This window comes from Gymnoscopelus braueri, assembly GCF_963280865.1.
Source record: "Gymnoscopelus braueri genome assembly, chromosome: 2".
NCBI lineage: Eukaryota > Metazoa > Chordata > Actinopteri > Myctophiformes > Myctophidae > Gymnoscopelus > Gymnoscopelus braueri.
The window spans coordinates 48104633-48117474 of NC_137604.1; the positions used below are offsets into that span (position 1 = coordinate 48104633).

Genomic DNA, 12842 nt, shown 5'->3' on the forward strand with positions numbered 1-12842 from the left:
CGAACGAACGAACGTGATCAAACTACAGCAGCCCTCTCCACGCCCTGCAGCAAAACCTGAAATACAAGTGCTGTGTGCACCCAGCTGCGACACACACAATGTGATTGACTGTCACTAAACAAACAGGAGTATTAGACATGAACACACTGTGTAATTACAGTGATTATGCACTTTCTGACTGTGTTTTCTCTCACTTCCACATCCTCCTCCGCAGTCCGCACCCAAAAAAAGTAGGGCTGTTTATTTGTTTGGAAAAGCTGAATCAATGTTAGCCTGTAGCCATGGTTCACATGACATGACGCTCGTCTGTCACAATGACAGTCATGTTTCAGGGCTAAATCAATGTCTGCTGACACTGACAGCACAAACCTCCACTTCGCACTTCTGTATGTGACTATGTGTCATCATCATATGGAACCATGTAATTAAGCTATAATTAGCTTAGTGTTTGCTAAGTGTGAGTCAAACAAACCACAGTAGATGTGTTGGTATAAAGGCTCCCTGTACCTGCTGTATAGGTGATACAGTGTGCGTCTTAATCATGGACAAGCAAACAGGAGAGCAGGCTGCCTGCTGCTGCAGGAGCAAATATTGAGCTTTGAAGTTCAAAGTCCACTGAACGAGCAGGATATCAGACAGGAATAGGCTGGAGTTGTCAGCTTGTTCAAGCCAATTGTGTGTAACATGATTTGTAGGACTCATAAAGACCATCAAAATTACTGACGCAGGCACTAACCAGTGGCGCAGCCAGAACGCTAATAGGCTGGGCCAGGCAGCAGCGGGTGCGCGCGTGCGAAAATGTTCGGTTATTGGGCGGATTTTGGTACTTTCGCCCCGTTTTTTTGTTACTTTATTTTGGTTTTAGGGTTAGGTTAGGGTTATGTTATTTAATTCTTAATTTTGCCTGATTTTACCGATTTATTATTAAAAATATTATTTAAAAAATGTTATTATTATTATTTAATTTTTTTAATCGATTGGGTGGGCCAGCTTTCTATGTGGGTGGGCCAGGCCCAAGGGCGAGTCCTCACTGCTGGACCCCTGGCTCTCCCAGCTGACCTTTCTCTCCTAGCACACAAACCACACACACACACACACACACACACACACACACACACACACACACACACACACACACACACACACACACACACACACACACACATTATAGCAACTGCTTGTATTTGTAGAAGACAAGTAAGACGCGCGAACGCAGCTACTGTAGCTGGTGCAATGGTGGAAGGTCTGGGTCCCATGGGACAAAATAAGGGACAAAGCAGGAGAATAAGAAGAAACAGAAGTCATCAAATCAAGATAATAATCAAATGCAACAATGATCTGTGAAAAATGTAGGAACCATTGGTGTAATAATGGTGAAATTATTGATTTTGATTAAGCCTTATTCTGTTAATATCTGTACAGTATTATGAGATATGAGATTAGAGTGTCAGCTCTGAGATTGGGAGGTCGGGGGGGTCATACCCCGGTCAGGTCATACCAAAGACTATAAAAATTGTACTCAATGCCTCCCTACTTGGGGGTAAGTCCCTGTGACATACAGTGTCATAATCCAGGGTGTGTACTTGTACGTCATGGCTGGGGGATGTACTTGTATAGGTGAGTATAGGTACTTGTATAGCTTCTTCCCTTTGTGGGCCACATGGCTCGACAAAGCTATAGGCTTACGATATGAGATGCCTTGTTGCTTTGACAGTGTCTGACCCACAACGAATGTGTAGACAGCAGCTATGATAAGATACGGGCATGCTTGTGAAGTCAATACCAGGAATTAGGGGAATTTATCGCACAGCTGTGAGTTCAGTGGCGGTTGAAAGAGTGTCCTTTTTTGGACATGTGGCTAACCACACTGAGCTAGGGATAGATATTAGGTATAAATAGAGGCTGCAGAAACAGAAAAAAACAAAACAAACAGAAGTACAAGAGAGAAATCCTAGAACCTTTCACTATTGCTGAACACACAATAACGGCGTAGCATAGTTTTGTGGCCTATTTTGGTGAGATAAAAATATATAGTGTATATTGAGATTCTGCAAAGGAAAGAAAACATGACCATATTCTACCCAACCCATTACTGTCGCACTGTGTTATTAATCTCTGTGTAATAAATCTCTTTTATAACGTTATAGGCCCCACGGCTGGTTGAACTCCTCTTAAGTTTTTGAATTTTGAATTTTTGAAAGATCACTCTTATTTGGCCCCAACGTTTGGTGTAACCGTCTGGGCACCTAGGCTGGTAATGTGTGTGTCGCGGGTTCGACTCCCGACCCCGAAGGCCTTTGCTGCATTTCATTCCCATCTCTCTCCCCATTTCCTGTCAGCCTACTGTCCTATCCATAAAGATACAAAAAATACATTTTTTTTTACAGGTAATATGACCTGTCTAGCATCTGGTAGAAAAGTCTGTCCCGTTTCTCTCCTGTGGGAGATATAGTCCAGATCCAGATCTAAGACAACATTAATTCATTAGTGACAACTGTGGCCTAAACAGTGGTTTATCATTGATTTAAGGGTCAATGCACCTACTGATACATACCTTGGCGGGAAGAATGTACGAGGTGGACACACCATAAATCATATGATTATTCAGTTAGGCCTATATTGTCCTTAAACTTTATCCCTTCTAAAATCTACAGTAGCCTAGTAATACTGTAATAAAGGATGGTAAAGGTTATATCAAAGAGGATTGAGACCTAAGAAACATCATCCCTTCCTGCCTGCACACTGCGTGATAAAGGGTTGTAATATGATGCTGTTAAATACACCAATATGTAAATAGTCATGTGTCTTATTGTTATTTTAGCTTTAACAGCATAACTAGAGGTTGACGTTTTCCTTGGGAAGATTTCCTAAAATGTTATGTTGTGAGAACCAATATAGACACGTTATGGCCATCCTTATAGCAGGATGTGTGAATAGGAACACAGTAAAATCTATTAAACATTAAAGTATCAAAGATGAGACATTTACAATCTTGTAGCACTTGGTAACAGAGGCAAATAATGGGACCGTCGGATGTCCGGGACATTCTTATTGCGTAGTGGATTATGCAAATCATTGTGGAATGAGGAAACTACGGGTAAAAGTAGAATAACAGTGCCGTACGTGCAAGAGATTTTAGAGGTGGGTGGTTTAATCTCTGCAACAAAGTAAGTGCATGACGCTATTCTTCAGTTTCTCAAGTGGCCCTGGGGGAAAAAAAAATCTGATAATCAGGTAAATGAACGTCACTGATTCAGATGCCACTGTAGGCTATTTTGTTGAAGTGGTTGCTCATTCTCCTAGGTATGAACAAACATCTGCACAAGAAAGTCTCATTAAAAAAAAACTTTATTTAATTCAAGAGCGAATAATTACAAAGCAAGCTGGATTTTCCCATTTGTACCACATATTTGCATTACAATTCACAATACAAAATTCATAACAGAACTTTACCCCCGAATGAGAAAAAATTGCCTGAAAATAAACATCTGTAGTATAAAGGGTTTAATTTACAGAATTTTACTTTTCCATATTGACAAGAGGCAGATACCCACAATCACTCAATTTGGCCTTAAACGTACATGCCAATATAGCAAAACATACACTTCATAAAACACAAATGATGGCATGGGCTTTATACATGAACTTCTTAATCCCGTTTACACCAGAGAAACAGACAAAACAAAAACCTTAACCAACTCTGACATAGTTGAACAAAACTAATACTTCAAACAGAAAAGAAAAGCTTGCACGGAAATAAATCAAGAGTTTGTTACAGTGCCTTTTAAGAAAAAGTGGATGATTCAACAAAAAGTAGGAATTCATGAAAACAAAAAACAAAACAAAACAAATCTAAATTTTTTTGCCAAAAAATAATAAAATCTGACAAAAAAAAATAATCTGAAGGCCTAAATCCAGACTGTGGTTAGGATAACAAATAACAATAGTTATAAAGTTATTCTCTGAGAAACAACCAGTGGAAACGGCTATATGTTTTTGGCAATGAACATTCTAGTATACGTTAATAAGTACTCTGTACTGTACCATACAGGGGCCGGGGCGTTAAAGGGTTAGTTCAGATTTTTTGAGTATTTTCTGTAGGAAATACTTACCATTAATGTAGTGGTTGCAAAGGTATTAATTGATTGCCCATATATAGAGCAGGTTTCGTTCAATTTCGACCCCTCTGTCACATGGTACTAATGTTTGTGTCCAGAATCACTGCGCCGCGGCAGCCTACTCACGCACAAAATATATGACACAAAAAATAGTACCATGTGACAGAGGAGTCGAAATTGAACGAAACCTGCTCTATATGGTAGAAATAGGTCAACAATACAAATGACGCTAGTTTTTTAAGTTAATTTATTTTTAATGAGCGGCCCCCACCAAATCTACTAATCTACCGGAACTAATTCATATTCATCAGAACCGGACCATAACTCTGACCACAGGACTCGGGCAATCAATTAATACCTTTGCAACCACTACATTAATGGTAAGTATTTCCTACAGAAAATACTCAAAAAAATCTGAATTAACCCTTTAAGCTACATTAACGTATCATTCGGCTTAATGGTGAGCAGAATATTTTCTCAGTAAGCAATGACACGAAGGCTTATAAATGAATGCACCACCACTCCATAAAGACACATAGTCACACGAAGTATATCACAAAGCAAAACAATGACTGAACGGCACATCGGCATTCGATAGCTGTATGATAAGATAGTGTTTTCTAAGACCATGAACCTAAAATGAAGCAAAAATAAATTGCATTTGTCAATACTTTGCATACCACAATAAAAATATGTAATTGGTTAACAAAAACTTTTCATATTGTCTTCACAACCAGTTAGTGCACTGACCACATGCTCCTGTCTTGTCTCAAATGTCTCCTCTCTCTGCACTCGCTTTCTTGTCTCTGCACTCTCCTATCTACATAAAGCAATATATGTCCCCCACAAAAAAAGGATTTAATAAAAAAGATTAACCCCAAAAAATATACATCCATCCATATACATTCAATATACGTGTTAAGATGCCTTATACATATTTATTTTCAAACAAACTTTTGTCTTTACAAGATCAAACTGTTTATATCATTGCACTTATTGTGTCCATGTACTTATAATTACCATGGCATTTACATAGGCATTCGTGAATTCGTGAAGCTTTTAGCATTGGCTTTCTGAGGTTTGGAGAGAAAGTGGACATTCTCTTGGAACTATTGTACAGATTCATGTAGAAACTGAGTCATATAAAATGGGGTTTTGGCCTGTCAGGGACTTGAGAGCGTGTGGTCACAGCACAAATGAATACTTCTAGCTCACGTCCCATCAAAGGCTGCCTACATAAACACACATTGTACTTGCAGGCGTGAACACAAAACAAAAAATTATAATATCAAGTATCTGAGATGTCCACTCACTTCCATTACACTTAAAAAAGGTAAACTAGCTCTTTATGGACATACTGTAGTAAAAACTTTCACTGTTGAATACCGCTAATTTCAACATGTTACCAGAACCTTCACTAATAGTTCTTCTATACTAAAATGGACTACAATATCCACACAGCATTCTGTTACTACAGTGTATGGCATGTCCATCTATCATTTAAGACTACTCATGTCGGTCTACATGCCGTGTCATTTCCACTCCTCTGTTCTTGTGCTCAATGCAGAAATCACATCTGTAGCCTTATAAGGTATATCTGGTGAATGCTTTCATAGTAATGTGTTCAAAGGACATGACAATTCATAAATCGCCATACATTCCTCTCATAAAATCGCTTCTCACCCAAATGAAGCTCCCTGCTCCACAAGTTAGTCCCTATTTAATAGGTCGTTACCATTATATGAATCCTTCAAAGAGAAATCTCTTCATCTCCCAATGATATAAAAGTACTGAAGAGAGCAGTGAGTCACAGGTTGTATTTAGTGTTTCCTTGGGTAGCAGAACTCTGTCTGGTTCATTCTAGTAGTTGGTCTCCTTTATGGCAGGTGAGATACCCCCTGCTATGGGAATGTGCTGTTATGGGAAGGTTTTTCTGTGTGTAGTAGCTCAGGCCCCCATGGATTACCCCCCCGGGTTGCTATTTTTAGACTCCAGGAGCACTATGAAATACTGTAAACAACTCTTCATGGCTGACTGGTGGGGCCCCTGTCGTGTTGGAAAGGCTCCGATTCTGCTGTGGAGTCGGCTACGGGTCCGCCAGCGGTACGGGGGTCCATGGCAGAATGCATGATAGTCAGCCACAAGTCGTCCATGTTTGGCATCACAAAGATGTTCTAGCACAGCAGAGAGAGGACAATGTCAGTAAGGTGACATGGTTTTCAACACATGTCTAACTCCTGATAACATGCAAGGCTTTGATATCTGACACAAAAGAGGTGAAATAAAAAACACCACAAGAAATGTAAAACATCGATCCATACCTGGAACTCCTCAAACAGCTTTTTTTCTATCCAGTCTGTAACGTGACCCAGAGTGACCTCTCTTTCTCCCAGTTTTGGTCGGGCTTTCAGCACCAGGTGTGGTGGAGTTCTGAAGCCATACCTGCAACAAAGACAGGGCTTAACGGGGAATCGAAGTTACGGGAAAGCCCCATCATGAATGTTGAAAAAGAAAAAGAACTAAAAAATATGCTCAGTCACCAGCAGAGGGCAGAGCCGTGTTATGGGAAAGACACTGACAGAGCAACACATTATATGGCACTCAAACCACAAATTATGGCAGATTGCCTACACTATAGATAACGATCTGTTTACTTGAAGCACTGCTGTCTATAATTCCACCAGCAAAACACATCATATTCAATTGTCGATTCCTGGCTATTTTGTGTTGATACGGACAAAAAAAAACATATTTGATACACTTGAGTTTGTGACTAATGGCTGCATTTGAGAATTCCACAAATGAATCTGCAGCAACATAGAATGTTGTAATGAAAATAAATATGACATACCATATCCTGTCAGTGGGAGGAGGAGGGATGTTAACAGCTAGTGTTCCTTGTAGTTCCTGGACCTCCACGGTGAGCAGGAGGGGAGTGTTGGACACCTCCTCCATCTTCTTCTTGATGAACTCTGTCTCCGTGGCCTTCTGGAAGTACTTGGACTTTGTGATCTTGTCCACAAAGCGCATGATCTTGCTGGGTTTGTGTCCCCCCACCAAGCTACAGCACATACAGAGAAACGTTAATCACTTTCAACCTGGCGTCTCTATTCTGTGCAGGTTTTAAAAAATGGACTAAGATAGACAAATTATAATTCTATAATAAAAAATAAATAAAAAATATATTTTAAAAAAAAACTTTTCCGAAAATAGCACATCTACAAGCTCCCAATGCATTGCATCGTGGCACATAATCACATTATGAGCTTGTAGATAGTCTCTTTTCATATTTTTCTTTTAAATAGGGATTAAACGGTTAAGGGAGAAAATGTATAGCAATGCAACTGTAGGTTAATGATTAAATTCTGATTACGCAATGTTTCACTCTTGCCAGAAGCAGGATAATAATTAATTATTTTGTGAAGTGATTTAATAACTTTGCTATTACAAATATTGAACTGATGGCAGTCAGAAATATTGTCTTGTAAAGCTTTCATTTAGCTGCATTTCTGTTAGTGTTTTTTTTTTTTGCAGGATTGTGTATCCAGCGCTCTGACCTGATAATATTTAATGAGTTCACAAACAAATTGATATACTGTCATGTGCCTGCCATGTGAACTGTCATCTGCTCAACAATCTGTTGGGAGTAACTGAAAACATATTTTGCACTATGTACATTGTGGGGAAAGTCACCAAACCACTTTTGGGATAAACAACTTCAAGTGGAGGGTTTCAAATAATGAATGAATGAATAATTGTGTATGAGCCGAACCCATTGCACATGTTTTCCGTTTTCTCCGAACAACATTACTTGATCAATTTTATGCTGCACGCTTAGATTTTGGCAAAGAGAAAAGCATGTTAGGAGAAATAATTAATTAATGAATAATTGTATATGAGCTGGCGAGAAAAGCATGCATGAGAACTGTTGACAAACTCCGCTAGCGTGTCACCCTGACCCAACATTTATTAACTTCAAAACTACATATGTCATCCGATATATTTACAAATGACGTAACATACTCAAATCGAACAACAAAACGGCTGAAAGAGGATCTGCAAGAAAATTTCAATTGTGTGTACTGTGTAGGGGGTGGAAGAACCTATGCAGGAGAGTAAGAAAGGCCTCTGGATTAGAGGCCTAGGGGCCTCTGTGTGCAGGAAATGATGATTCATGATGAAATACTCTTACTCTGCTTACTTACTTTAAGTAAATGTTCTAAGCATGATTAACAAACAATGACTTCACGTCTGGGAAAGTGACCACAAAAGGGAGAGAAGATGGCTCCCACAGGAGATTAATCGGACGCAAGAGGCAGATCATGAGTTGTACACTAGGTCAAAGTGAACTTATGGGGAAATTTATGTATTTTGTTATACCTAGAAATCACGTGCAGATACTGTAACCATATGGCTTAGTCACAAGATAGTTAATATTGCCTAATATTAACTCTTTGACTGCCAGAAACATCGTTTGCTAAGCCACTGCCAGCAATTTTTGAGTGTTTTCACTAACCTTTGAAAAACCATAGAATATTATTCTTCACAACGATCCACCCGCAGATCGCTTTAAAAGACGTAGGGGGGTCTCGTAGAAAGAAAATTGTGCCGCCGGATTAATCCATTCCATAGTTGAGCAGTTTACCTTATGTGGATTATGCTTATTTATTTTCTTCTCACACCTCAACAGTATACATCTGCTGCTATGCTCACGCACCATTATATGTTACCTCAAGCACTATGTGTAAATATGTCGATAATTTGTTTGTTTCTTTGATTGATCTCTCTTCCCCCTTGCCCCCCCCCCCTTCTTCTTCTTCCCTGTCTTTTTTCTATGTAAACAACAAAAACGACAAAACTCAATTTCACCCACTTTTTTTTACTTCTGCAAACCTGTGATGTGACAATAAAGTGGATTCTGATTCATTCTCACCCTTCTGCTCCTGAGGAGTCCCCGGTGAGCTCCAAGGTGTCCTCTTCATCGGACGAGCCCGCGCTGGAAGACTCTTCATCGCTGTCAGCCAGGCAGTAAGACCGTGGCCTATACCTGGAAGCACACGCACAGATATACATGTTACAGATCAGCAGGGAAGTACCTTCTACTCTACTCATAGTTCTCAGGGTTGTGACAACGGCGCTGTAGAGCAGTGGTTCTCAAACGGTGTGTCAAGGAGGCACGTTGGTGTGCTGGTGAGTCCAGGTGTGCCATTGGATTTTGTGCCAACCACACAGTATTATTGCAATATATAGAACTACACAAAATGTTAAAAAATATCTTTTAATTTACTATATCAGTACTTTGTACAGTACATTTACACCCTCATTTATTTATTTTTGGCGAACTGAACGTTAATATTATTATTATTTTTCTGCCTTTATTGATACGTTTTTTTATTGATATTACAAATGGAGAAAACAAGGAGAGAGAGAGTCGGGGTATGACATGCAGCAAATGGTCTGCCAAGTCCGTCGAGCTGGGAACTCACTGTAAGGCATCAAAGCCTATGCGGTACATAATTTAATTAAAAGATTATTTATTTTTACATTATTTCCACAAATGTCCGAAAATACACAATCTACAAGCTCAACGCTTTACTCTGTGAGCATACAGATAGACTATTTTCAAAAATTAAGTATGAAATTTTGACATCACTAAATAAGAAGAAACGTTAACTGAATGATAAGAGTATTACAATGTGGACTGAGGCTATTTGGCACGGAAATGAATACAGGGTGTGCCTTGAGATTTTGACTTGCACTTTGGTGGGCCTTGGGCACAAAAGGTTTGAAAACCACTGCTGTTAACGTTCCAAACACAATGATAATGTAAATGTATGGACAGACAGACAGACAGACACTCAGTATGAAACACCCATGCACGATGCACAGGCATGCAGAGACGCACATAGACAGACATGCATGTACCTCTATAAGAACTTTCATTGTTTTCAGGAGAGTTATTTTTCAGTCTAAACAAGAGCCACATGAGCACAGACACAGAACAGACTAGACAGTCTTTTCTATGGATATATCTTGTAGAAAGAAAATGAAACACTGACATACAGTACATACATACATACATAGATAGATGCAGACAAACATAGATGCATGAGACATAACTTTGACTGATAGTTATGTCTTCTCGTGATATTGGGTCATAAATATACTCATGCATGTGCGTATACAGTATAAGACCATTTGATTGACCTACTGTATATGCATTCCTGAACCCCTAACCATGACGCTGACCTCGTAACTGAACTGAACTATAACATACAGTAGGTCAGTGATTTTCAAAGTAGGGAGAGCCAATTGGAAAAGAGAGGATGTTTTAAAAGAAATTTTATCATAAAAATATATACACAAAATTTGATTTCAATTCGCAATATGTTGTGAGCTTGTATATCAGGTATTTCCACTAATTTCATTTCTTACTTAAGCCATTTCACAATTCCACAGCCAGAGGCTATGGCTGGCTATTCGGGGTCATTGGCATGGAAAAGGGTTTGGGAACCCCTGATATACAGGTAGGTCACATGCACAAACAAATCTAAAGAGCCCCTCACACCGAGCACTATAACTTAACGATAAGTATAAAGATACAGCTCTAAAAATCGTTGTAACTCAAGTGGGATGAGTCCACACTCCACACCACAATTATAACAAAGACAATGGTGAACGATACCGGTAGTTATCGTTACAGTATAATGCTTGGAGTGAACGGCCCTTAAACCTAATTTGATCATCAGATGGTTGTTGATGTCAATTAGCTGTGATGATGTGACACACACACACACGCTGACCCAGACAATGTACACAATGAAAGGATCACAGGCTGGTGCAACTGAACATCTAGTAATGCAGCCCGAAAATGAAAAGATGGGATAGATTGAAATGGAAAAGAAAGTGAATATGTATGATCAGGCACCACTTACCAACGACGGAAATTGACATCCATGTTAAGGTAGATTCCAGAGGGCATAGAGGAAGAGCACAGAAGACACACAGAGAGAGGGGGGGAAGAGAGAGAGAGAGAGAGAGAGAGAGAGAGAGAGAGAAAGAGAGAGAGAAAGAGAGAAAGAGAGAGAGAGAGAAAGAGAGAGAGAGAGAAAGAGAGAAAGAGAGAGAGAGAGAGAGAGAGAGAGAGAGAGAGAGAGATAGCGGGAGATGCAAAATACATCGAATAGGTGTTAACAGAGAACAACATTTCTTTGTGCGAGAGAAGAACATACACTCTTCAACACGCCAAAGGATAGTGGTAAAAAACACGGTTTTCTATTCGTTTTATTTTTCTCCGCACTATGATCCTGCTCTACGCTGGCACACTTCCATCAGCAAACACAGGACATCTGTCCCTCTTGTCCCTGTGACACCTCCCTCTGTCAGTCAGGACTGCAGTGAAAACTCTCCTCTTCTGACTTCACCTCACCCCCCCCCCCCTAGCACTTCTTATTCCATTGTATCAGCGCCTATTTAAATAAGATAGATGCTAGTTATGTTATCCAGATGTTTGTTGTTTACTTGTTCACAAATACACTCTACCTTATCTGGATGCATGTATGCTGCCGTTTTCTTGTTTGTTGAGACAGATGCTGGTTTGATGTCGAGTTACTTTGTAGCAGTATTTTCTTGGTGCTCTATTTAGATGAAAGCTTGCCCTGAATTGGTTAATTTATACTCCGTCGAACGTCGGTGTCGTTCATTGAAATGAGCAGATCTACAAGCTTGATCTACGAGCTCCGATCTTGTAACTTGGCTAGTTTTGGTCAGTGAGACCAACCATCGTACAATGAAGTATATACATCATGGTTTAGTTGACTATGGTTCATGGCGTTTAGTCCGATCTTCCACTTTGTAAGTCACTCTGGATAAGAGTGTCTGCTAAATGCAGAGGTGTAAATATTTATCTTACCCATCTTTGCCAATCTCTCCTATACGTAGGCCCTCTGCCTCCTTGCCCAGGCGGATCAGGTTCATCTTGGTCTCCAACGTCATCAGGAAGGAGCCACTGAAGGACATCTCCAGGTCAAACCACAGACCTGACCAACACACCAGGAGAGAAACACTTGGATTTAGTGTGCGTGAGAGGAAGACACACGTGCACGGCACGCACGCACACATACACAAAAGGCATGGGTAAATTCCAAATTAGTATTTGATCACCAACATGCACACACATCCACTTACAAGGAATACAACAGTCCAGAGCTGCAGCTGCATGGCAATAAATAGAAAATACGTATTATTGTCCTTGTTTATGATTATGTAGCTGTAGTAATTTTAGACCAAGTAGACAAGGACGATGGAAAGAAACTACTCCCTGAAGGAGAATAAGGGGGATGGAGATGGGGGAGGATCCTGTGTACTGAACGAATGGACGAAGACACAGGTGATTAGAGATGGACACAGCTCAAGTGCATAACACAGTACCTGTACTGTACAGAATTATTGTTACTGTATGTTGAATATATACGCGATGGACACATTTCCTTCAGTGAATGGAACTACAGTAAATGTAACAGCTTCGGACTGAGACTTCAGAACTCAAGAGTTAAGCTGAGATTGCCTTCGGCTATCGACAGAGCATTTTAGGTCACCTGTCAATCTCTCGCTCTCTTTTTCCCTAGAGCATCTAAGATGAAGGGCCACTGACAGGTTTTACCTGGTTGATCCATCTGCTTATATCTTGAAAAAAGATGGGGAGAGCCAAACCAGAGGGGGGGG

General features: G+C 40.0%; 1 protein-coding gene across 2 annotated transcripts in view; it reads right to left on the reverse strand.

Moving 5' to 3' along the window:
• Window positions 1-3330: 3330 nt before the first annotated feature.
• The window catches only part of tex2 (testis expressed 2), a 44200-nt gene continuing 34688 nt past the window's right edge, over window positions 3331-12842 (reverse strand). Inside the window, exons 9-13 of one of the 2 annotated variants that reach the window (XM_080416340.1) lie at window positions 12031-12157; window positions 9052-9159; window positions 6970-7179; window positions 6440-6560; window positions 3331-6292 (exon numbers count right to left, since the gene is read on the reverse strand). In XM_080416340.1, coding sequence (XP_080272466.1) covers window positions 6143-6292; window positions 6440-6560; window positions 6970-7179; window positions 9052-9159; window positions 12031-12157 — 716 coding nt within the window. In that variant the 3' untranslated portion in view covers window positions 3331-6142. Of the gene's footprint in view, window positions 6293-6439; window positions 6561-6969; window positions 7180-9051; window positions 9166-12030; window positions 12158-12842 lie in introns of both variants that reach the window. The other variant, XM_080416339.1, reaches the window with a different exon arrangement.